Genomic DNA, 26,696 nt, shown 5'->3' on the forward strand with positions numbered 1-26,696 from the left:
GACAGAAGGAGGAGAAGGAGAAGAAAGATGAAGAAGAAGGAAAAGAAGGAGAAGGGGGAGGAGTAGGAGGAGGAGAAGGGGGAGGAGGTGGTGGAGGAGGAGGAAGAGTAGGAGGAGAAGGGGGTGGATGAGGGAGTACACGAGGTGAAGGTGAAGCAGTAGAAGGAGGAGGAGGAGGAGGAGAAGGAGGAGAAGAAGAAAAGGAAAAGAAGAGGATGAGCAGAAGGCGTTGAGTGCTTTGATAAGATGAACGGTGTGATGCTTTTTTGGTAGAGTGAAGAAGGGAGGCTTGAAAAGCGTTAGTATTTATTTTCATTGGAGAAGATGTGGCAGCAGTGAGAGGAGGGGTGGAGGAGGGAGAGAGAGAGAGATTGATTGATTGATTGATTATATGCCTTTATTAGGGCGGAATTAGGACTCCTGGTCCTCTCTGCCACACAACCCTTTACAAAAGAAGACAAATTTACATAGGAACAGAAAAAAATAGATTACATATTATGTAATAAGATTAATATATAAGTAAATAAAACTATTAATCAAAATACAATAACATATAATAAAAGAGAATTTTAAACTTTATTTATTTATACAATTCGAAACAATATTTCAAATTCCACTAGATAAATCTATAGGAAAACCTATCAGAAATGAAGATCTAATAAAGTTGCCATTCACTCACCCATGCACACAAAACAATCCTAAAAATAAAGATTTTACAAAGTATAATAATTATCAAAACAATATATTAAGATGAAATATTTTTGTATCCGTAGTTGCATAAAAGGTGGAAATGAGTTAAATTCATGTAGATTGATACAATGTAAATAGACAATAAAAATAAAGCTGAACCCGACCCAAGCCTAATCTGCGCCACCAGATCTCAGCCAATTCAATACTGCCGCGCCAAACAGAGCTCGATCGCCAATACTCTTCACAGTTGGAGGCAACAGATTCCAGATCCGACGAGCTGATACATGGAATGATTTATTATACATAGATGTTCTATGATTTGGAATAACCAATAGTTGGGAGCCCTGCCTGGTACCTCTCACACTACGATCCCCAATAAAAACAAATTTATGAGCTAAATAACCTGGGGTTTTTACATGCAATAGGTCATGAAGCAGCATCAGAATGTGATACTCCCTCATTTGCTTGAGAGTGTGAGAGAGAGTGAGAGAGAGAGAGAGAGAGAGAGTGAGAGAGAGAGAGAGAGTGAGAGAGAGTGTTTTAGAGAGAGGGAGTTTGTGAGGGAGGAGATAGATAGATGTATAGATAGATAGTTAAACGCCTTCATTTTTACATTTTGTAATACAAGAACTAATGTATTGTAATCTTTGAAACCAGCAACTTTTAATAATGCATAGTTGACCTCCAGTGAGTCAAAAGTGAGAACTCGCTTACGCTCGTTCAATAACTTACCCGAGTTTGGAGTCGTTCTTGGACCAATAGACGCTAGTCACTGGGAGCATTTCAGCTGTGCAGCTCAAATAGGCTAAATCTCCAAGCAAAGCTCCCACCACATCATTCTCAACGGTCAGTTTCGGCTCAACTGCAACAAAATTTACAAATTGCACTAAAACTGAATTTTCGCCACACTGCACAGGAAGCAGCTGTTTTCCAGTCCCTACGTAGATCTGAAAGACATTGTTTGCAAACGACTCTAGTCTGACGTCAGAACAGGTTTCTTTCTGGCCTAGGCCGGAAAGAGTACCCTTTCCAGCCGCTAACATGGAACTAAGAAAGGTGATCAAAAAACAGCTGATCAAAAAACTTTTCATTATTTGTGTTCATTATTCAATAATTAAAACATTTATAATAATATCATCTTATTGTCATTTGAAAGAATAAAAAAGTATAAACTCAACCTCCCACACTATTGAACATCATCTTTCAGTTTACTTAGACAAATCAGAATAAAAATCAAATACTTGGACAATTTCCTGATTTTCAGTTTATATCAGATTTGCTAGAGCTATGACCTTCCACTTTTGCTTTCGGAAGTGCTAATAAACAATATTTCTCATATATATATTGTTTATTTTTCTGTGTGGCAAAAAATAGCGTTTGCACCACGGGCAAAAATGTTTTTTCCGGCTCTCAATGTTTTCTAGTTTCTAGGCCTCAGACTTGAAAACCGATTTCGAGCCGGAAAAGTATAATTCTCGGCCCTAGGTGCGAAATATACTATTTCGGCGAGTTCTGAGCTTATCGATTTTTGATAAATTCTTGACTCGGAATGAGGCGATAATATAATTATTCAAGTCCTGGACTCATTGAGTCCTCTACTCAGAAATCGAAATTATAAACTCCAAAGTCTCAGGCTAGGCGCACACCAGTTAAACAAGACAAGACAAGACATGATCAGACACGTTCAGTCACAATACCTCACATTGTTGCTTATGAAGACATGTCTAATTGCAATGACTAATCAGTGTGAGTTGAGTCATAAGCAGCTATGTGAAGTAATGTGTCTGATCATGTCAGCGCACACTAGTTAGTCAAGACAAGACAAGACATGATCAGACACACTACTTCACATAGTTGCTTATGACTCAACTCACACTGATTAGTCATTGCAATTGGACATGTCTTCTTTATTGATTGATTGATTGATATAATAAGTATACATCATATAAAATAATGATAGGTTCTTAAGCAACTATGTGTGGTATTGTGACTGAACGTGTCTGATCATGTCTTGTCTTGTCTTGACTAACTGGTGTGCGCCCAACCTAACGAGATCTCTAAGCTCCAGAGTCTAGTTGAGTCCTTGACTAAGTTAACGTCCTATAGTGAGATCCACGTCTTAATGGCAATGGAGAAAGATAGGAGAACATCGTTGCTGATCCTCTGTCTTGCCAATGGCTTCTATAGACGGTATCTGATACAGGTTTATTGATGTATTATTAACTGTTCATTCTAGTTTAAAATGATCAACTATATTTTATCAAGCGAGAAATTATATTTTCAAATAATTTTTTAATGAATTTTTATGATTAAGATGAAATATCTTGTTATATCAATTATACATTGTTAACACGCAATCTGGCAACAGAGCAAATCGAGAAAGAGATGGCGCTATATGCTATGTTGATTGATAGACAAGGATAGCAATACCATTGCTATTCAAACGCTGCCATTATAACGTGGACCTCACTATAGTCTCTCATACTATGCCGTTCGTACACTCTCACCCCAACAACACGAAATTTGAAACATAAAATTCTTTATCATTGGATATCTTATTATGCTACCTTGAGATTTTTTAATGAGACAAACCAGTAAGAATGAGATAACTTTTGTGATAAATGTTGAAAATATTTTCATTAGCTTAGCTAAATTTAATTATTGTACTATAAAATTTTTTAAAAGAAGAACAGGGGGAAGATAAAGAAGAAGGAGAGGGAGAAAAAGAAGAAGAAGAAGAAAGAGTGGGTGAAAGGCAAGGAGTAGCAGAAGAAGAACAGGGAAAATAATAATAATAATATAATAATAATAATAATAATAAAATAATAATAATAATAATAATAATAATAATAAAATAATAATAATAATAATAATAATAATAAAATAATAATAATAATAATGAGAAGAAGAAGAAGGAGAAGAAGAAGAAGAAGAAGAAGAAAGAAGAAGAAGAAGGAGATTGATAACTTACACTGAACAGTGAGCATAATTCGCTTGCTAACAGCCGGTGGTACCTCGTTGCTAGCTATACAAAGGTAGTTGCCAATCTGTTTCCGACTGATGTTCACAAAGTAAATGGAGTCTCCCACATAGGAATCGTCTGGCCAGGCGACCGTGTGTACGCCTTCATGCCTCCCAGTTATGTTAATTGAGTGAACAGAGTCTCCTACATAGGAGTCGCCTTGCCAGGCGACTGTGTGTCCGCCCTCACGCCTCCCAGTTATGTTTAGTGAGTAAACGGAGTCTCCTACATAGGAGTCGCCTTGCCAGGAGACTGAGTGTCCATGCTGTCGCTCCATAGTTTTGTTTATTGAGTGAGAGGAGTCTCCCACATGGAAGTCGCCTGGCCATGCGACTGTGTGGTCGTACTCCCTCTTCCACGTCACCCTGGGCCGGGGGACACCAGAAGCGTTGCATGACAGGGTCACGTTGCTTCCCTCCTTGGCCACTAGATCGCCACTGGTACCTGCCTCCTTGATATCTGGTGGAACTGACACAATATGGAACATCGATACATTAAAAATATTACTTCAAAAAAAAATATCATCATTACAAAAATATCGTAATGAAGTAATAAAATAATGCTAGGCTGCCAATAATGGTAGGACATACATGTACATACTACTTTGGGAAAATAACTAGAGACCCCCTGGGGTGGAGAACTCGCTCAAGAACTGTCGTATTGTAATCTTTAAGACCATCTTTGAGACTTTTTACTTTCTTTGCCCTATTACCATAGGTAAGGAAAGTATTGCTTTCCAAAAAAAATTAAGGTACCCTAATTTCAAGTTTTCTGTACGTTTCATTACTTTCCTTGCCCTATTACCATAAGTAAGGAAAGTAGGCTATTGCTTTCCTGAAAAAATTAAGGTACCCTAATTTCAAGTTTTCTATACGTGTCATTACTTTCCATGCCCTTACCATAGGTAAGGAAAGTATTGCTTTCCAAAAAAAATTAAGGTACCCCAATTTCATGTTTTCTATACGTTTCAAGGTCCCCTGAGTCCAAAAACATGATTTTTGGGTGTTGGTCTGTGTGTGTGGGGGTGTGTGTGTGTGTGTGTCTGTGAACATGATAACTCCATTCCTAATTAACCGATTGACTTGAAATTTTAAACTTAAGGTCCTTATACCATGAGGATCCAAAAATAAAAAATTCAATGAAATTCAATTCAAAATGGCGGATAATGGCTGAAAAACCATGTTTCTCACGGTTTTCTCGGAAACGACTCTAGCGATTTTCTTCAAATTTATAACCTAGATAGCTATTCATAAGCCCTATCAACTGACATGAGTCCCATTTCTGCGAAAGTTGAAGGAGCTCCGTAATAATGAATTTTGTTAAATTTCTATCACGATTTTCTCAAAAATGACTTGACCGATTTTTTCAAATTCATACCCTGTATAGTTATATATCAGCTCTATTAATTGGCATGAGTCTCCTCCCTGAGAAATCAACAGGGGGTCCACCCCATCCTTTAGAAATTTACTTTGTAACCTCCTTCTCGTGCGTGAGGTAGGTGGGTAGAGCAGTTTATTCAAAAGAACACATGTCGATATTTTTTTTGTAGAACAGCTGTTTTGACAACTTTTAAAAAATCCTCAAATTTCATAATTCAAACAAGGAAAATGTACTCTGAACACAATCACAATAGTATAATCGTAGTTTTAATTATTTAGCCGCCAATCGGCATAATGTTATTCCCTAAATTATCCTCGTTAATGAGGCTTATTGATCAATGAGCAAGGAAAGTTGTGTGAGTGTACCACACCAGATTTTTATTATACAGATTCAATGAAAATTTTGAAAACAGCTGAATATTTCTCTCACAAGATAGATTTGACAGTAGGTTTCATTGGGGATCCTATTTGAAATGAAAAATTACTTTTCAAAATATTACTTTGCCGCTTTAACATCTTTGATCCACATATGAATCTGAATTCATTTTTTCCATGAGAAGGTGGTCATGTGATACATGATCTCGATGAAGAGTTCCAAGAGAAAATAAATGGCGAAAACCACACATTGATAAATCAACCCGTGTCATTTTGTTGATGTAAAAGTGTATCATGTGTCAGCGCGTACGATAGCTCCCAAATAGCTCCTCAGCAGATGAAATGAATGGAAAAACTGTAGTAATTGCATGCAATGAATTCTTCAGTCGACTAAATCCTATTATATTGAGAGAGCAATTTCTGTATGTCTGTTTATTTTTTTGAATTTTCATATCTGGTTATCTGGTTATTTATGTTCAACGAATCTCGAAAACGGCTCCAAGGATTTTTACGGAATTTGGAACATAGTAGGTTCATGATATAAAAATTCGATCGCACTAGGTCTCATCCTCGTGACAACTTGTTGATCGACATTAAAAGGATAATTCATCCTTGGCTGGAACAGCGGAGACTATCGTTGTATGTGGATAGTAGAAAGTGAGCAAGTGATTCTGTGGAAAATCAAAATATTGCATCCCCTAAATTCATAAGCTGACGTATAGCCAGCTGTAAATTATAAACATGATCATTTTAGAGAATAAATTGTGTTCTGTTTATCAATAAATAAAAATAGTGAAGTTCGGTGACCCGATATTAATGATAAATCATAAATCAATTTTCTTTATGCATTTCAATGTTATTTTTATATCCTGAAAATGCGAAGAAGTGAGTAAATTTTGTTGTTCAATGAACATGTAAAAAGATTCAAAGAATATGTGTTCAAAATTTGAAACCGATTAATAAATTCTTTCTAAAGTTTTTGTAGAACATACACACAGAGGGACATCGACTTTGGGCTTCACTAAGTGAAAAGTGAGAACTCGCTAACGCTCGTTCAATGAGAGGCTGAAAATTTTGTGAAGTGAACAACTACAAGCCTCAACCTATTTCCGACTATGTGTAAACTTATGTAAATTTAGGAGGGGAATAGCACAAGGTTACCTTATTTTCTCTCTCCCTATCACTTTAATAATGTACTCATTGTACAAATTAATAAATAATGAAGATAATTGTACATCAATGTTGATTATTCTTACCGTTAGTGGCCAGCCTAACAGTATTTTACTCTTCATTGCATGTGCATGTAGATGCATGTTTGCCATGCACACATAACACACACATGTTCATCATGCATGTTTTGTCATCAGCGATAGGCTTCTAACATGAAATAAACATTACAATGAATAAACAACTGGAAAATCACAAACTATAATGATAGATGAATAATTTAACCTCAAATGGAGCAGCGAAGGAGAAATGAACAAAAAAAAAAAAAAAAAACAAAATTGGAGACAGAAAAACCCAACCTCAAAAATGTTTTCTCATTAGTAGTATAAAAAGGAGGAGTCTGGCACACAAGTGTGCCAGACTCCGTCTTCACCTCAAGGTCACCCAAGTTGACCAAACCTAACCTCAAGGTCACCCAAGTCAATCAAACCTAACCTCAAGGTCATCCAAAAAAAAGAACTCTGTGCTCTGAACTCTGAACTTGGGGCTCTGAACTCTGAACTCGGGGCTCTGAACTCTGAACTCGGGGCTCTGAACTCTGAACTTGGGGCTCTGAACTCGGGGCTCTTAACTCTGGACTCTGGACTCAGGCTCTGAACTCTGGACTTCTGGACTCTGGACTCGGGGTTCTGAACTCTGGACTTCTGGACTCTGGACTCGGGGCTCTGAACTCTGGACTTCTGGACTCTGGACCCTAAACTCTGAACTCAAATATCCTGCATCGTTGAAAATGTCTGTCAACGAGATAATACCATGATTAGTTCCTCCTCCTCAAGCTCAATCACTGCATCCCGCAGACATAGCTCACTGTTTGACAACATGTCGCAGTAGACGGAATACCTCTCAGTGCTGACAAGCCGTCTTATACCAAACAGAGAAAAGTGGTGGTGGTGGTGGGGATAACCTTCCTTGTCAACAGGTCTATGACAATGCCACCCCATCATGACTCACTTCTCAATTCTTCGTTATCATTAGTATGAAGAAGTATCATATTCTATATAATTTAAGTCTTTAAACATGAATCCTCTATGGTGTAGTGGTTAGCAAGTCAGCTTCCCGAATTGGAGGTTCTAGGTTCAAATCCAAGGCGGTAAAGGTAAGTATCAAAGGTCAGTATCAACAGAACCAGAGGATATATTTTTTTGTATGTAGTGGGTAGAGAAAAGAAAACCATATTTTTATTCTCCCCATATACATTTATTTTCTATTATAAAACAGAATATATATATATATATTAGTCATTGAAAATCCTCTTCTATATTTTGTGGTCTCCTGATAGACCTCTGCTGACCTTTCCTCTCATTCTGAAATGCTGCATACTCCATCAGTTTGTACAGTATCCCGAAAAGCAGCACTGTAGATAGATATTAGTAGAGCAGGGTCTCCTGAACAGCCCTCTGGTCGCCCCACCACTGCCAGTCACCCCGCCGCCAGTCGTCCGGCTGCCACCGGTTGCCCCACCAATGCCAGTCACCCCGCTGCCAGTCGTCCGGCCACCACCGGTCGCCCCACCACTGCCAGTCACCCCGCCACCGGTCGTCCGGCTGATGCCGGTCGCCCCACCACTGCCAGTCACCCCACCACCAGTCGTCGGCCGCCGCCGGTTGCCCCACCACTGCCAGTCACCCCGCCGCCAGTTGTCTGGCCGCCACCGGTCACCCCACCACTGCCAGTCACCCCGCTGCCGGTTGTCCGGCCGCCGCCAGTCGTCCCACCGCCGCCAGTCATCCGGCCACCACTGCTAGTCGCCCCACTACCACCGGTCGCCCCACCAACGGCTGCCATCCCGCCACCAACAGTCAATGTGCTGTGGCTGGCAATCGTCCCGCCGGCTGAGGCCAGTATGGCTTCAATTTGACAGTGGCCCTTCATATATAGGGGACTCTGGCATGGGATGGTCATGCAGGACCTGTCACTCTGCATGGTCATGGAGACCTCCATCACACCAGATTAATGTGTCCATGGTGGACATGCTGGATTGGGATGTCCATGGGAGGCTCTGGATCAGCATGGCCGTGCTTCTCTGGATCAGGGTGGCATTGGAAATGGATATTTTCAGCGACTCCCACTTCACCTTCTCCATGTTAGGACATTTAACATGGGCATTCTCAATGACACTAGCTCCTCCTGTCACATGGACCATGCTCACCAGTGTTCAGCGTGTCTGTGGCGGGACGGCAGGGTCATCCACTCAGTGATCAGTCAGTCAGTTCAATTACTGATCAGTCAGTCAGTTCAATTACTGATCAGTCACTGTTCAGTCACTGTTCAGTCACTGTTCAGTCACTGTTCAGTCACTGTTCAATTACTGTTCAGTCACTGTTCAGTCACTGTTCAATTACTGATCAGTCACTGTTCAGTCACTGTTCAGTCACTGTTTAACTGTTCAGTCACTGTTCAGTCACTGTTCAGTCTCTGTTTAGTCAGTGGCACTTGGCACTTGGTATGGGTCCAAAATGTATAAATAGCTGAGCTCAAACTCTCAGACCTCAGTATACTGATAAACACTGACCAGTATGTATATCAAACAAAGGAACCACAAGCCGACATTGGTGGAGGTTGCTCCTACCATATTGGAGATTGCTAGGCACCTCAGGAGTTGGATGGCAACTTTGGAAAGCAGGAAAGCAGGCATTTGAAGGGGATGAGGGTGAGGAGTATAATATGAGTAGAGGATATGATGATAGCAGTGATGAGGAGCTGTCTGGAGATGGACAGGATGATGATAAGAATGTTGAACAATTATTGAATGAAAGTCATGGTACAACAGTTCAGAGTATCCTTGATCAAACTGATCTAGCTGGAAAACAGGTAGCTGATTACATTAGAGGATCATTGAGCAAGGACAATGACATCTTTGATGACACTTTTGGGCCAAGAGTGAGAGACAATGCATACTACCTGGGCAAAAAGTATTTAACTTTTGGAGAGAATGGTGATGAAATTGTGCTAACTGACCCTGTAGATCAGGAAGAAAAGACCTTCACAGCTACATTGCCACTTTGTGAGTTAATTTACAAGAAGAATCCAAATCGTGCATTGGTTGAATCTGCTGACAGACAGGTCTATAGAGAAATATTGAACTGGACCAGTGTGCACAGACAGAACAATGATCCAAGAGATGAGATTGTTAACTACAACAAAGCCAAGTATAAGAATACAATCAAACGCCTTTTGGATGATAGCAGAGATGGTGGTCAAAGACATTCTGAGAGACAAGTGACTGGGAGAGGATCTATTGCTCCATGGCATGATTTTAGTAAGGAGAAAAGTCAGAAGATCTATAGAGAAAGAGGTGTTCTGTCAGCTATCAAGGGAGCTGCTGGTACAATAGTTAATAAGGCAATCAACATTCTACCAGTTGAACTTCATATCCATGGCTATCAATACTGTAGACCAGGAACAAAACTTCAGAAGCAATTAGCACAAGGTGATCCAGGAATCAACAAACTTGATCAGGCTTGCAAGGAGCATGATATTGCCTATTCCAAGAGTGGTGATACAGCAAGCAGGGCAGTAGCAGACAGCATCTTGGCAGAGAGAGCCTGGGACAGAGTGAGATCTAAAGATGCAGGGGTGTTGGAAAAAGCTGCAGCACTAGCAGTCACCAACATCATGAAGGCTAAGGCAAAATTTGGGGGAGGTATGGAAAGATCACTGAAGGAAGTCAGCAGGGTGGCTGAGAAGGTGAAGAAACAAAAGAGTCATCCATCAAAGAAAAAATCAGTGAAAGGAGGTCAAGGTCTTTACTTGAGACATCAGAAACCAAAGGTTGGTACAGGTCTTTACTTGAGACAGCAGAGATCAAAGGTCGGTAAAGGTCTTTACTTGAGAAAGCAGAGAACAGCAACACCTTAGACACTAGGTAATATATTGAGGTACAATCAAAATCAAAATGCTGTACAAATATGGCTATATATTGGATATATAGCAGATTAGATTCATTGTGCTGGAATCATCTGTGGAGAACAGACATTTTGTGGATCAACTGTGTATCTGGAACAATAGAGAAGATGGTACTCCTATTCTCGAAGTGAGGTGACTATGGTGAGACAAATTCACCATTAATCTCCCCATTTGATCTGATGAAGGATGAGGATCATGTAGAAGATGAAGAAGAGGAAACTGATATGGAGGAGGAGATAAGGATGAGGATGAGAAAGAGGAAGAGGAGGAGGAAGAAAAAGAGGAGGAGGAGGATGATGTAGTGGTGAGAAATACTACTACACCTGTACTTTTGACTCAAAGGAGCATCAATTACCTGAAGGGAAGAGGTTGTGAGGTGATTGTGAGGATTAACAATGACAGGGTATTGTCTCTATCTGAAACAGTGTTCCAGAGGTATCACTGAATATCATCCAAAGACTATCAGACATCAACATAGAGGACTTGCCAAGGACTAGTGCTGGAAAAGGAGTCTACTACCTGGGACATCACCTGCTTGACATGGACCAAGGAGAAACATCATGGATACATCACTTTTCTGCACACTCAATATGATAAACAACTTGGATTTTGGAACAGAGATATACCTGCATGTAGTAAACTTTTCAATGAAATGGATGTTGAATTGATCAATGAAGAGCTAATTATATTCCAAACTGTTTACTTATTACCTACCATCTCCTCAGATATAGTTTAGCTATAAGTACATTCTGAGTGCCACTGACTGAACAGTGACTGAACAGTGACTGAACAGTTAAACAGTGACTGAACAGTGACTGAACAGTTGAACAGTGACTGAACAGTGACTGATCATTAATTGAACAGTGACTGAATAGTGACTGAACAGTAATTGAACAGTGACTGAACAGTGACTGAACAGTGACTGAACAGTTAAACAGTGACTGAACAGTGACTGAACAGTTGAACAGTGACTGAACAGTGACTGATCATTAATTGAACAGTGACTGAATAGTGACTGAACAGTAATTGAACAGTGACTGAACAGTGACTGAACAGTGACTGATCAGTAATTGAACTGACTGACTGATCAGTAATTGAACTGACTGACTGACCACTGAGTGGATGACCCTGCCGTCACGCCACAGACACGCTGGATACTGGTGAGCATGGTCCATGTGACAGGAGGAGCTAGGGTCATTGAGAATGCCCATGCTAAATGTCCTAACATGGGGGAGGCGAAGTGGGAGTCGCTGAAAATATCTATCTTCAATGCCACCCTGATCCAAAGCAGCACGGCGATGCTGATCCAGAGCCTCCCATGGACATCCCGATCCAGCATGTCCACCATGGACACATGAATCTGGTGTGATAGAGGTTTCCATGACCATGCAGAGTGACAGGTCCTGCATGACCATCCCGTGCCAGAGTCCCCTATATATGAAGGACCACTGTCAAATTGAAGCCATCCTGGCCTCAGCCGGCGGGACAATTGCAATCTGCAGCAGGTCGACTGTTGGTGGCGGGATGGCAGCCATCGGTGGGGCAACCGGTGGTGGTGGGGTGACCGGCAGAGGTGGCTGGATGGCTAGCGGCAGTGGGGCGACCGGCGGCGGCTGGACGACCAGCGGCGGGGGGACTGGCAGTGGTGGGGCGACTGGTGGCGGCCAGACGACCGGCGGCAGGGTGACTGGCAGTGGTGGGGCGACCGGTAGCGGCCGGACGACTGGCAGTGGGGTGACTGGCAGTGGTGGGGCGACCGGCGGCGGGGTGACTGGCAGTGGTGGGGCGACCAGCGGCTGCCGGACGACCGGCGGCAGGGTGACTGGCATTGGTGGGGCGACCGGTGGCGGCCGGATGACCGGTGGCAGGGTGACTGGCAGTGGTGGGGCGACCAGAGGGCTGTTCAGGAGACCCTGCTCTACTAATATCTATCTACAGTGCTGCTTTTCGGGATACTGTACAAACTGATGGCGTATGCAGTATTTCAGAACGAGAGAAAAGGTCAGCAGAGGTCTGTCAGTAGACCACAAAATATAGAAGAGGATTTTCAATGACTAATATATATATTCTGTTTTATAATGGAAAATAAATTTATATGGGAAGAATAGAAATATGGTTTTCTTTTCTCTACCCACTACATACAAAAAAAATATATCCTCTGGTTCTGTTGATACTGACCTTTAATACTTACCTTTACCAACTTGGATTTGAGCCTGGAACCTCCAACTTGGGAAGCTGACTTGCTAACCACTACACCATAGAGGATTTATGTTTAAAGACTTAAATTATATAGAATATGATACTTCTTCATACTAATGATAACAAAGAATTGAGAAGTGAGTCATGATGGGGTGGCATTGTCATAGACCTGTTGACAAGGAAGGTTATCCCCACCACCACCACCACTTTTTCTGTTTGGTATAAGACTGCTTGTCAGCACTGAGAGGTATTCTGTCTACTGCGACATGTTGTCAAATAGTGAGCTTTGTCTGCGGGATGCAGTGATTGAGCTTGAGGAGGAGGAACTACATAATCATGGTATTATCTCGTTGACAGACATTTTCAATGATGCAGGACATTTGAGTTCAGAGTTTAGGGTCCAGAGTCCAGAAGTCCAGAGTTCAGAGCCCCGAATCCAGAGTCCAGAAGTCCTGAGTTCAAAGCCTGACATTTTCAATGATGCAGGACATTTGAGTTCAGAGTTTAGGGTCCAGAGTCCAGAAGTCCAGAGTTCAGAGCCCTGAGTCCAGAGTCCAGAAGTCCTGAGTTCAAAGCCTGAGTCCAGAGTCCAGACTTCAGAGCCCCGAGTTCAGAGCCCCAAGTTCAGAGTTCAGAGCCCCGAGTTCAGAGCCCCGAGTTCAGAGTTCAGAGCCCTGAGTTCAGAGTTCAGAGCCCCGAGTTCAGAGTTCAGAGCCCAAAGTTCAGAGTTCAGAGTTCATTTTTTTTTATTTTTAGATTTTTTTCCATTTATTCCCGATTTTATGAGTTTTTATTTATTTATTTATTTTTTCTTTTTTTTTAAATTTCAATTTTTTTTTTTAATTTCTTGATTTATTTTCTATTTATTCCCGATTTTATGAGTTTTAATTTTTTTTTAAATTTTTTTTTCTTTTAATTTTTTTAAATTTTTTTTTATTAATTTTTTTTTTGACTGGTTGACCTTGAGGTTGGGTTTGATCGACTTGGGTGACCTTGAGGTTAGGTTTGGTCAACTTGGGTGACCTTGAGGTGGAGGGGGAGTCTGGCACACTTGTGTGCCAGACTCCCCCTTTTTATACTACTCTCATTCGCAAAAACGTCCAACAAGAGAATACGGTAAGCACGATTATAGATAAAAAAATTTTAATTCCAATTTTGATAAGTTTTCTTTTTTAAAAGGCTTTTTTAAAGACTGGAACAGGCAATCAATCATGCCTATACCGTGGAAGTCAGAAGGAGGAAAAGAAGATTATGTAAACTCGAAATGAGAATGGAAGTTCGGGAAATTTATTCATACTGTCTTGTTTTGAATTATTCACCATAGAGAATCACTTTTATTACTCTCTGTCTCTCTCAGAAATTCATACTCTTTTTTAAATTCACCATAGTGAATATATAATCATTTATATATGATACTCACTCACTTCTTCTCTAGCTCTCTCACGCAATCTCTTCTGTTCTCTCTCAATAAACTTGGGAATGCAAACAATACTCGCTGCCTTCCCGCAACCTTCCCGCAAGCTTCCCGCATCCTGTCGGAACGGGATGGGCGAACAGTGACCACATCCAGGTGGATTATCTCTTCACCAATACTCATCAAATTTTCATCACGCCCCAACTCTACTTCTCCTTATCACTCTTTCTCTCTCAATTTTTCTTCCTCATATATTCTTTTTCAATACCGGAGGGATCGAGCTCTTGGCATCTACTGGGGAATTGGAGGAAATGGGAGGAATCCACAAGAGGCATTCTAACAGTCGGCACGACATGACAGGAAGTTCTCCAATTACCTATTGACTTCGACATATCGAGAATCAGCCAATCGGAGAGCTCCCTTTCTTCACCTGACCCGTGAGGTCCACGTTACAATGACTCAATAACTAGTAGTTCTCTGACCAATAAACCTCGCGCAGTTATACACCTCACCATCCTCTGACCATACTGTCCGTCAGAGTCAATTCTGTCCTGTCCTGTCGTGTCGGCGAGATATCGCTGTGAAAACGACTAATGGCTGTTGGGGTTGGTGTACCAAAAATGCTAACATCAAAAGCTAATCTCCTTAAAGACATACTGGCAACATGTCAGACCGATTTGAAAGCAGAGGAAGGTCGAGAGAAAATACTATGTTACTCCCAGTTATTGATTGCATGCGTAATTGCATGCAACTAATAGTCTACTAAAGAATAGGTGGAGGAGATGGGAGAGAAGGACGAGGATGAGAAGGTTGAAGAGGAGAAGGAAATGGAGAAGAAGAAAAAGAAGAAGACTAAGAAACCATGCTGTGACTGTTCATTCATAGGCGAGTAAGAAGTGATTTTCATCCTCTCGTAGAAGAAAGGGTGGTTTTGGATGACTGTTTTCGACAGTTGTGGGGTGCTACCATGGTGCCTATACTGTAGTAACAGCTTGGAGCACCATCAATAATGTTGGAGTGGAAGAAAGGGTGACGGCTGATTGTTTCTCTCTCACACTTTATTGGTTAGCTTAGGTCCCTGATTTTGCAAAGGTTTTGGAGCAGCAGTGACAGATGTTGGGTATTAGAAGGGGAAGAGCGAGAGAGAGAGATTGAATTAGATAAGATTAGATTTCTTTATTTTATGTACCTATGTTACAATATTTACTGGCTTATACACTAATTTACATTAAATGACGGTAATGTTAATTATTCAACGAATTTCACAAAGTATGGATAATAAATCAATGAGAATAAAGAATAAATGCAATTAGAATAACGATAAAATAAAATTGTAATGTAACTTTATATATATAAAGATATATCGGCGGTGTTTCAACAAATAATTGTCGATTCTTTGAGAAGGATATAAAATAATATCCTTCCCATCAACACACGACCGGGTTGTGATGGAATAGAGCTGTTGGGAATATTATAACATGTGAAATGTTATAATATGTGATTTGAATCTTAGAAATGGAATGAATGGATAAAATGGATGATATTAGAGTCAGTAATAATGAATACAATATTACATTAATGATTCAAAATAGATGGAACAAACGTTATAGGGTGTGATTTGATTAAGATTTTAGAAATTAATTGAGTAATAATTACGATATACTATACTAAAGAGCAGAAGATGTTGAGATGAGATGATGAATATGTATTATGTGAAATGGATGAATGGATGGAATTAAGTATGGAAAAGAAGGGAGATTAGAATATTTGTTACGCAGTGCTCTAGGGTTGGACAGACTCAGTCATTTTCTCTATAAGATATTTTTTCAAAGACAAGATAAAGCCCGCTCGGCTCTCAATGCATCTAATAGAGTTGGGAAGTATATTCCATTCACGACAAGCACTGACAGGGTACGGTTTAGAATATATAGTAGTTGGGTGATTAGGTTTCCTGAGAGTATTAGCACCAGTTCTAGTATGGGATGCATCTATCCTCCTACCATTGGAAACAAATTCAAAAAAATCTGGTGTGGTGCATTCACACAACTTTTCTTGTCGGTATGAAAATTGATCACCTGACGCTAGTGTACGCGCATCACAAGTCTACTACTCAAAGATATGAGACAGCTGGGACATAGGTCAATAACGCTGGGAACACACGAGGTCTGCTATTTCTTCGTAGTGAATGATTTAATGGAACCAACAGTTGCCAACAGTTTGCAATTTAATAATCACATTTTCTCGGATTTCAAGCTTATTTTCAATTTTAGGTGGAAATGTTACTGGACATTAATTACAGAGATTTTCATGCTCAATCTTTTCTAGTTGAAATTTTTCGTTTAAATTATATATGAAGGCTGATAATTGAGAATCCAAAATCAAACCTTGCATGGATGGGGTGAAGGTCCTGAAATTTTTACAGATATAGGATTTGTTGCAGCTTATCAATAACTATTTCAGGAATGAATTTTATCAAAATCGTTGGAGCCGTTTTCGAGAAAATCGCGAAAAACCCTTTTTTTGACTACATTTTCGCCATTTTAGCCGCCATCTTGGATTGCATTTGATCGAAATTGTTCGTGTCGGATCCTTATAGTGTAAGGACCTCACGTTCCAAATTTCAAGTCATTCCGTTCACTGGGAGATGAGATATCGTGTACAAAGACGCACATACACTCATATACACACACACACACACACACACACACACATACAGATCAATACCCAAAAACCACTTTCTCGGACTCAGGGGACCTTGAAACGTATAGAAATTTAGAAATTTGGGTACCTTAATTTTTTTTCGGAAAGAAATACTTTCCTTACCTATGGTAATTGGGCAAGGAAAGTAATGAAACGTATAGAAAACATGAAATTAGGGTACCTTAGATTTTTTTGGAAAGTAATTCTTTCCTTACCTATGGTAATAGGGCAAGGAAAGTAATAATTTTTGAAATAATTAGAGAGATTGATTGATTGATTGATTGAGTACTTTATTTATGTAGATTACAAAATATACTGGCTTTTACACTTATATACAATATCTTACAATACAGCAAAATAATAGATGAATTTACATAATAAAGACTAAGAAAATTATTTTTGAATTGCATTATGATATGAAAAAAGAAATTGGTAATAGCTATAGATAATATCGTTATGCATCTACATAAATTGGCGGAGCTTTGGACATATCAATGTCCATTCTTCGGAAAGAATATTCAAAATATCCTTCCCACTACCTCTCTACCAAAACGTTAATTTCATTAATTCAACTAAGGATTTATTTGTAAATGAAAATACTTAATTAATATGAAAATTTGAGAGAAAAAAGTGAAAATTGATAAAGTAAAATAATTATACAGGTAAATAAGATCAAATCATTGATTAATAAAATGGAGTAGGCTGAAAGTAGATCAGGGAAATAAACTTCCAATAATATACAGCAGTATGCAGTGGATAATTGAAATAACATGAGTTGATATAATATATACAAATTATTCTATAACATGTTCATGGGTTTGTATTGGTGTGACGGGTGAGGAATGGTTGTCATGTGATCTAGGGCTCTAGCGTTCTAGGGCTGGACAGTTCCAGTCATTTGTTCCAAAAGATGTTTTTTCAAAGTCAGGATGAAGCTCGCTCGGCTCTCGATGGACCTGATAGAAACAGGAAGTGCATTCCATGCACGACAGGCACTGACTAAAAGGATTTCGTGAAAATAGTGGTTCGATGGTTGGGTATCCTTAAAGTACTTTCTCCAGTTCTAGTATGTGAGGCATCTATCCTCCTACCTTCAGAGACAAATTTAATTTGAAATATCTATATCTATAAAAGGCTAAGCCCCGACAGACTTAAATCACATCACAGCCCAAACTACTGAGCCTACAAACTTGAAATTCTGCACAATTGTTTATGATAGCCTCAAAACATCCACTGAGAAAGGATTTTCAGAAATTCGCCCCCCTTAGGGAGCTGGGGCCTCCAAAAAATGTTCTACTTATTAACCGCTCATTGCACAGCCAAGTCATGAGGACTTTTTTGTTCAGCTACGAAAAAAAATTAGATCTATGCAGAAAAATTCCGACCAGGAGCAAAGAGGGGTCCAGGAGAGGGTATTTTTTAAAAATGTTCATGTAAAATCACACTACAGTTCAAACTAATTGGCCTACAGACTTAAAATTCTGCACAAATATTCTTCAAACATGCTAGATGCGCACTAAGAACGGAATTTGAGATATTTTGCCTCTAAGGAATTCAAAGGATGAAAAAGGATCCTATTTAGTAAGGTTATGAACATGGTAAGGTGAATGCCATATGGAACTGGAATAATTGACACATGATATTCTAACATATATGTTGTAATCATTGGAAAGCTTAAAATAATTTTATCAATCAGCTGATCGAGTTTAATTTTCTTTGGATCGAAAGTGCGAGCTTGCCACATGTTTGTTCCATTGTTACATTCCGATTAGAACAGAACACAGAGATTTTCATTGGTTAGGAGTTTGTTGATAATTATTCTTTTTTCAAATTCAAACTTTATTGCAAACAAAAATCACATTGAAAAATTTCTTAATAGACTGTTAAAACTCAATTTGCATCATCCTTGATTTTTGAACTTAGCGTGTTGCCAGTATAGCCAATGTTTGGCAGATTTAGACTGCATTGTTTTCAATATTTGTATCTTTGTAATAATTTCAATTTGTTGTCTAGTATTATTTGATTAATTTCAAATTTGTCCTTTTTCACTTGCTTTTGAATAATATTGTGTTTTGTATCTTTATTCTTGCATTTCTCACTTGCGGAAATCGTTGTAGGTAGGTTTTGCTCCACTCGGCTTGTGTGGCGCTGGTGTGCTGCTTCTTTGTTTCAACTCGATCCCGGAATGTGGGAATTGGCCAGCTCTTGTTTTCAATTTTCGAATTTGAATTTATTCCAGCTGAATATTCAGTACTTTCATGTTTCATTGGCATATTTGCGATAAATATTGGCCTAATTCAATCAAACAACTTGTATGTCTTCACGGATTGTGTTTGAATCTCAAACTTCTGGTAGGTGTAACCTCACTTTCCATTTGAACACGCCTTTCTGAACTCAATTTTTAGAATTTAGTTTAAAGCTCTTTCCAATTTTACATTGTTCATCTATTTCAATCTTTTTTAAAAAATGTCAATTTAGCATTTTGATTCCATTGCATTTCTGCAAAATTCCAAGATCATCAAGATTGCTTGATGTTTCTACAAATCTTTATTTCATATTCTTGTTTTCAAGCTCTTTGTACTCTGAACTCTGTGTAGTTCAGAGCGCTGTTGCTACAGTCAACATATTTTCTCACCGTAGGGTATTTTCTTTTCCTCTGTCCACAGTTTGGATTTTGGGAAACTCAATCAATCTCTCTACATCTCTCGAATCAATCTGCTACCGAATCTGTTCTACAATTCTACCTACGATCGAATCTACCGATAAAGGTCTGCAGTCTCTATTGACAGTCGAAATTGCATCCACTTTGGGGTTCCATATACCCTCCCACTCACTTGGTCGACTGTGCAATTTAGCATTCCACTTTGGGGTTACGTATACCCTCCCACTCTCTGGCCGGTATGGTGATGATGATTTCCATTGCCAGAGCATTTCTTACAAATGCCTACAATCTTCGACAGCTTTCGACATCCTCAAGATACTCAGGTTGAGTAATTGTATATTCATCATAAATTTGTAATATCATCCATTCTTATTCATTCATCTGTCTATTTTCATTCATTCATTATCATTCATACTGCTATTGTTCATTTACTTATATAGATTTATCTTACTTATGAGCTGTGCCTACAAAGGCAATCAAAGAGTTTGTCATTTCAGGACATTGAAAAATTTTGAATACAAAATCATTTTATTTTTGAATTTGTTTCTTTACAATTTGAAAGTCTTCACAATTGGCATCACATTCAACTTATGTATTTTGAAACTTACATCACAATTAATTTAACAATAAAAATAACAATTATTCACTACTTGATTATGCAATTATATACTTCAATCAAAGTTTATTATTTTGTAGCTAATAAATCTCATACGTATTGATTGTCCATAATGTATTCAGTGTCCATAACGGAAGTGATTGAACTACTCAAAATTAATACCGTAGAATGGGGTGAATAGGGGCAGTTTTTCACACTTTTTTACTTATAACTTGCACAAAAATTATTTTATTCTGTGTGTGATCCACTTATGGCTTTCACTCTTGGTATAGGTATCTCTTGGATTAAACATTTTTTTTTGCATCCACCCTCTTTTTCATTATTATTTATTTCATTGCTGTCCCTATTCACCCCAATGGTGGGGTCAATGGGGACGCAAGTGTGTATAGCATGCACGTTTTTTTGCAGACCTATTATGGGGTCGATAGGGACACAAAGGACCTTATTGAAAATAGGATAAAATATTTTTAAATATATATTTGATAAAAATAAACTTAGGCAATACATTTGAAGTAAAGAAATATTCGATAAAAAACTAAATTCATAATTAAGTCATTAGAAGCTACAGAGTTCAATATTGTATCAGCTCTTCATTGAAAAAATATCTTCCTCTCTTACTGGAGGGGTCTTTCAGAATTTTTAAAACTTGCTTCCTATTGAATTCGCAGACATCTGGAAAAATATAAACATTTTGCATTTTCACGGAATTTTTTTGTCGAAGGAATGGTTGTCATGTGATCTAGGGCTCTAGCGTTCTAGGGCTGGACAGTTCCAGTCATTTGTTCCAAAAGATGTTTTTTCAAAGTCAGGATGAAGCTCGCTCGGCTCTCGATGGACCTGATAGAAACAGGAAGTGCATTCCATGCACGACAGGCACTGACTAAAAGGATTTCGTGAAAATAGTGGTTCGATGGTGGGTATCCTTAAAGTACTTTCTCCAGTTCTAGTATGTGAGGCATCTATCCTCCTACCTTCAGAGACAAATTTAATTTGAAATATCTATATCTATAAAAGGCTAAGCCCCGACAGACTTAAATCACATCACAGCCCAAACTACTGAGCCTACAAACTTGAAATTCTGCACAATTGTTTATGATAGCCTCAAAACATCCACTGAGAAAGGATTTTCAGAAATTCGCCCCCCTTAGGGAGCTGGGGCCTCCAAAAAATGTTCTACTTATTAACCGCTCATTGCACAGCCAAGTCATGAGGACTTTTTGTTCAGCTACGAAAAAAAATTAGATCTATGCAGAAAAATTCCGACCAGGAGCAAAGAGGGGTCCAGGAGAGGGTATTTTTTAAAAATGTTCATGTAAAATCACACTACAGTTCAAACTAATTGGCCTACAGACTTAAAATTCTGCACAAATATTCTTCAAACATGCTAGATGCGCACTAAGAACGGAATTTGAGATATTTTGCCTCTAAGGAATTCAAAGGATGAAAAAGGATCCTATTTAGTAAGGTTATGAACATGGTAAGGTGAATGCCATATGGAACTGGAATAATTGACACATGATATTCTAACATATATGTTGTAATCATTGGAAAGCTTAAAATAATTTTATCAATCAGCTGATCGAGTTTAATTTTCTTTGGATCGAAAGTGCGAGCTTGCCACATGTTTGTTCCATTGTTACATTCCGATTAGAACAGAGCACAGAGATTTTCATTGGTTAGGAGTTTGTTGATAATTATTCTTTTTTCAAATTCAAACTTTATTGCAAACAAAAATCACATTGAAAAATTTCTTAATAGACTGTTAAAACTCAATTTGCATCATCCTTGATTTTTGAACTTAGCGTGTTGCCAGTATAGCCAATGTTTGGCAGATTTAGTCTGCATTGTTTTCAATATTTGTATCTTTGTAATAATTTCAATTTGTTGTCTAGTATTATTTGATTAATTTCAAATTTGTCCTTTTTCACTTGCTTTTGAATAATATTTGTGTTTTGTATCTTTATTCTTGCATTTCTCACTTGCGGAAATCGTTGTAGGTAGGTTTTGCTCCACTCGGCTTGTGTGGCGCTGGTGTGCTGCTTCTTTGTTTCAACTCGATCCCGGAATGTGGGAATTGGCCAGCTCTTGTTTTCAATTTTCGAATTTGAATTATTCCAGCTGAATATTCAGTACTTTCATGTTTCATTGGCATATTTGCGATAAATATTGGCCTAATTCAATCAAACAACTTGTATGTCTTCACGGATTGTGTTTGAATCTCAAACTTCTGGTAGGTGTAACCTCACTTTCCATTTGAACACGCCTTTCTGAACTCAATTTTTAGAATTTAGTTTAAAGCTCTTTCCAATTTTACATTGTTCATCTATTTCAATCTTTTTTAAAAAATGTCAATTTAGCATTTTGATTCCATTGCATTTCTGCAAAATTCCAAGATCATCAAGATTGCTTGATGTTTCTACAAATCTTTATTTCATATTCTTGTTTTCAAGCTCTTTGTACTCTGAACTCTGTGTAGTTCAGAGCGCTGTTGCTACAGTCAACATATTTTCTCACCGTAGGGTATTTTCTTTTCCTCTGTCCACAGTTTGGATTTTGGGAAACTCAATCAATCTCTCTACATCTCTCGAATCAATCTGCTACCGAATCTGTTCTACAATTCTACCTACGATCGAATCTACCGATAAGGTCTGCAGTCTCTATTGACAGTCGAAATTGCATCCACTTTGGGGTTCCATATACCCTCCCACTCACTTGGTCGACTGTGCAATTTAGCATTCCACTTTGGGGTTACGTATACCCTCCCACTCTCTGGCCGGTATGGTGATGATGATTTCCATTGCCAGAGCATTTCTTACAAATGCCTACAATCTTCGACAGCTTTCGACATCCTCAAGATACTCAGGTTGAGTAATTGTATATTCATCATAAATTTGTAATATCATCCATTCTTATTCATTCATCTGTCTATTTTCATTCATTCATTATCATTCATACTGCTATTGTTCATTTACTTATATAGATTTATCTTACTTATGAGCTGTGCCTACAAAGGCAATCAAAGAGTTTGTCATTTCAGGACATTGAAAAATTTTGAATACAAAATCATTTTATTTTTTGAATTTGTTTCTTTACAATTTGAAAGTCTTCACAATTGGCATCACATTCAACTTATGTATTTTGAAACTTACATCACAATTAATTTAACAATAAAAATAACAATTATTCACTACTTGATTATGCAATTATATACTTCAATCAAAGTTTATTATTTTGTAGCTAATAAATCTCATACGTATTGATTGTCCATAATGTATTCAGTGTCCATAACGGAAGTGATTGAACTACTCAAAATTAATACCGTAGAATGGGGTGAATAGGGGCAGTTTTTCACACTTTTTTACTTATAACTTGCACAAAAATTATTTTATTCTGTGTGTGATCCACTTATGGCTTTCACTCTTGGTATAGGTATCTCTTGGATTAAACATTTTTTTTTGCATCCACCCTCTTTTTCATTATTATTTATTTCATTGCTGTCCCTATTCACCCCAATGGTGGGGTCAATGGGGACGCAAGTGTGTATAGCATGCACGTTTTTTTGCAGACCTATTATGGGGTCGATAGGGACACAAAGGACCTTATTGAAAATAGGATAAAATATTTTTAAATATATATTTGATAAAAATAAACTTAGGCAATACATTTGAAGTAAAGAAATATTCGATAAAAAACTAAATTCATAATTAAGTCATTAGAAGCTACAGAGTTCAATATTGTATCAGCTCTTCATTGAAAAAATATCTTCCTCTCTTACTGGAGGGGTCTTTCAGAATTTTTAAAACTTGCTTCCTATTGAATTCGCAGACATCTGGAAAAATATAAACATTTTGCATTTTCACGGAATTTTTTTGTCGAAGGAATGATCTCATGAACTTATCACCTGAAAATTTTTCTTCAACCTTCCCAATAAATACTTTCACCCCTGTGTCATATTGGAATTTAACTCGCACCCAATTTCTTTCTCCTCCTCAACAACGTTGACTACTTCAAGATGAGTCTTTAAACTTCTATAAAACCAGCAAACACTAGTTTTAGGCAGTGTCCCTATTCACCCCACCTCAACATCCAAATGGTCAAGATTTGGAAAAGAAAAAATTGTAAATTATTCTGCAATTAATGAATGCAATATGAACAGCTCTCTTCCATGAGGTTAATAATTTTTCTCCAACATTTTCCGGTTACTCATTGAGTCTTCTATGGAACCATTATCTACAGCTGGTATCAATCAACTACACTTCAACTCCAAACTACCGTTGTAATATACCAGTAGCCTATACAATTCATCATAGGGTGACGTGTTTATTACAGCTGGTAACTTTAGATGCTGAATGAGGGGCCAATATGATCTTGAATCATGATCATCTTTCCGTTCTTCGGTAGCCGCTAGGCCGACAATTTAGAAAACATGGGTCTGTAAAATGGATTAATAGATCATTATCAGCCACCCTATTAAAATTTCTGGTCAGAAACCATCCCCAATATTCACACAACATATTCCCTAAGGTTCATGCCGTTATGTCAAGTATTTTTCAAGTCATAGGGAACAAACACACAAACAGACATTCATTTTCATATATATATATATATATATATAGAAGATAGAAGATTTCATTCGGCTCAAACAAAAGCCTCACTAAATGGAGGTAGAATGATAAGGTTGAATTCACTTTTGTTTTCAAATTACTTTAAAAAGTTCATGTAGTATCTACTATTGTGTTTGAGACACTTCTGGCGCTATCATAGTTTCACAACTATTCTGTTCCACACTCCTATCTCTTGCAGTTGTTAACCATATATATAATAAAATAAAGAATCGGCTTATATACGTACGGGATAGGAAAATTATGTTTGACGCATCTTCACGTCTCAACTATAGGATCAATTAACTTGAAATTTTGCATATAGACTAGATTCTTAATTAACCAAGGATGGTTATAGGACTATTTTCAACTCTTCAAGATTTCATTACGTCAAGTTTTCAGATTATCAAGTTTGAGAATAGATCCTTGCGAAGCACGGGATCATGCTAGTCATCTTTAAAATAGTTCGGATTACCGTATTTCAAGATATCTCTAACAAGCTTGACTATTCGAAAAAGCCTTTGATCAGGAAGCTTTAATGTTGAACTAGCAATGTGGGCTGGGGTGATATGATCATGGCGTTGGAGTAGACGAAACGTAGACAATAATTTTGGCAACGCTGTAGTTTATCATTCATAGTGACTTGCATATCGTTAAGAATAAAATTATAATACATTAAATGATGATTATTTATTCAATAGTCTGATTTTTACGATAATATTGGCGTTCAAAGGAGACTCCTTTCCCCTTTGTATTATCCAATACTAGCAAGAACCCGTGCTTCGCAAGGATCTATTTTAAAACTTGACGAAATGAAAACTTGACGTAATGAAATTTTGAAGAATTGAGAATAGGCCTATAACCATCCTTGGTTAATTAAGAATCTATAAGCAAAATTTCAAGTTAATTAGTCCAGTAGTTCAGACGTGATGATGCGTCAAACATAATTTTCCTATCCCGTACGTGCATAAGCCAGCTCTTTACTTTATATAATTATTATATAGATATAGTTAACGACTGCAAGAGATAGGACTGTGGAACAGAATAGTGGTGAAACTATGATAGCGCCAGAAGTGTCTCAAACACAATAGTGGGTACTACATGAACTTTTGAAAGTGATTTGAAAAAAATGTTAAAACAACAGAGCTGAATCCTTATCATTCTACCTTCATTTAGAGAGGCTTTTGTTTGAGCCGAATGGAAATCTATTTATAAAAAATGAATGTCTGTTTGTGTGTTTGTTTGTATGTTTGTTTGTTCCCTGTAGACTTGAAAACTTCTTGACATAACGGCATGAAACTTTGGGAATATGTTGTGTGAATATTGGGGATGGTTTCTGAACAGAAATTTTAATAGGGGGGCTAATAATAATTATTTATTAATCCATTTTACAGACATATGATTACAATTCGCCGTGCAGTTTGCTCCACAATATTTTTGCTATCCATCATAAGTGGAAAACATGCGAACATCAATACAGAAGTATCGGCAATTTTTTATTTGATTAAATTCATGTTTTGAAGAATTCATTGTTACGATTGATAAATTGATAGGAGCTTATAAATATTTTCTAATTCAAATGAAATAACTTCTGAAAAAAAAATGATTGGATGGATAAATACCAATATTGAATTATTGTTGACCAAGAACTCAGTACATAGACAATTCATTCAACTAATTCTGTATTTATAAAATTATAATCATTTTCTCTATTGATAATCAATTTCATCAATTAACTGGAAAAAGTTCTTCAATTTCCATGAATTTATTATTAGAATTATATAAATCTAAAGTGTAGGTCATATCTAAATTCACAAAGAGTTCGATTCTTGTTGGCAAGATAGATGTTATTCAATGCAGAAATCATTGTTATTTTACTGAAAGATAGGATAAAATTTCTCTTTT

At 37.9% G+C, this 26,696-nt stretch overlaps 1 protein-coding gene across 2 annotated transcripts in view; it reads right to left on the reverse strand.

Moving 5' to 3' along the window:
* LOC111060911 (lachesin-like) overlaps positions 1–26,696 on the reverse strand; it is a 328,507-nt gene that overhangs the window by 21,972 nt on the left and 279,839 nt on the right. For both annotated transcript variants that reach the window (XM_039435593.1, XM_039435592.1), the window contains 2 exons: positions 3,662–4,180; positions 1,423–1,552 (listed from right to left, as the gene is read on the reverse strand). In XM_039435593.1, coding sequence (XP_039291527.1) covers positions 1,423–1,552; positions 3,662–4,180 — 649 coding nt within the window. The remainder of the gene's footprint in view (positions 1–1,422; positions 1,553–3,661; positions 4,181–26,696) is intronic.

This window comes from Nilaparvata lugens, chromosome 9 (assembly GCF_014356525.2).
Source record: "Nilaparvata lugens isolate BPH chromosome 9, ASM1435652v1, whole genome shotgun sequence".
In the NCBI taxonomy this organism is placed as follows: Eukaryota; Metazoa; Arthropoda; class Insecta; order Hemiptera; family Delphacidae; genus Nilaparvata; species Nilaparvata lugens.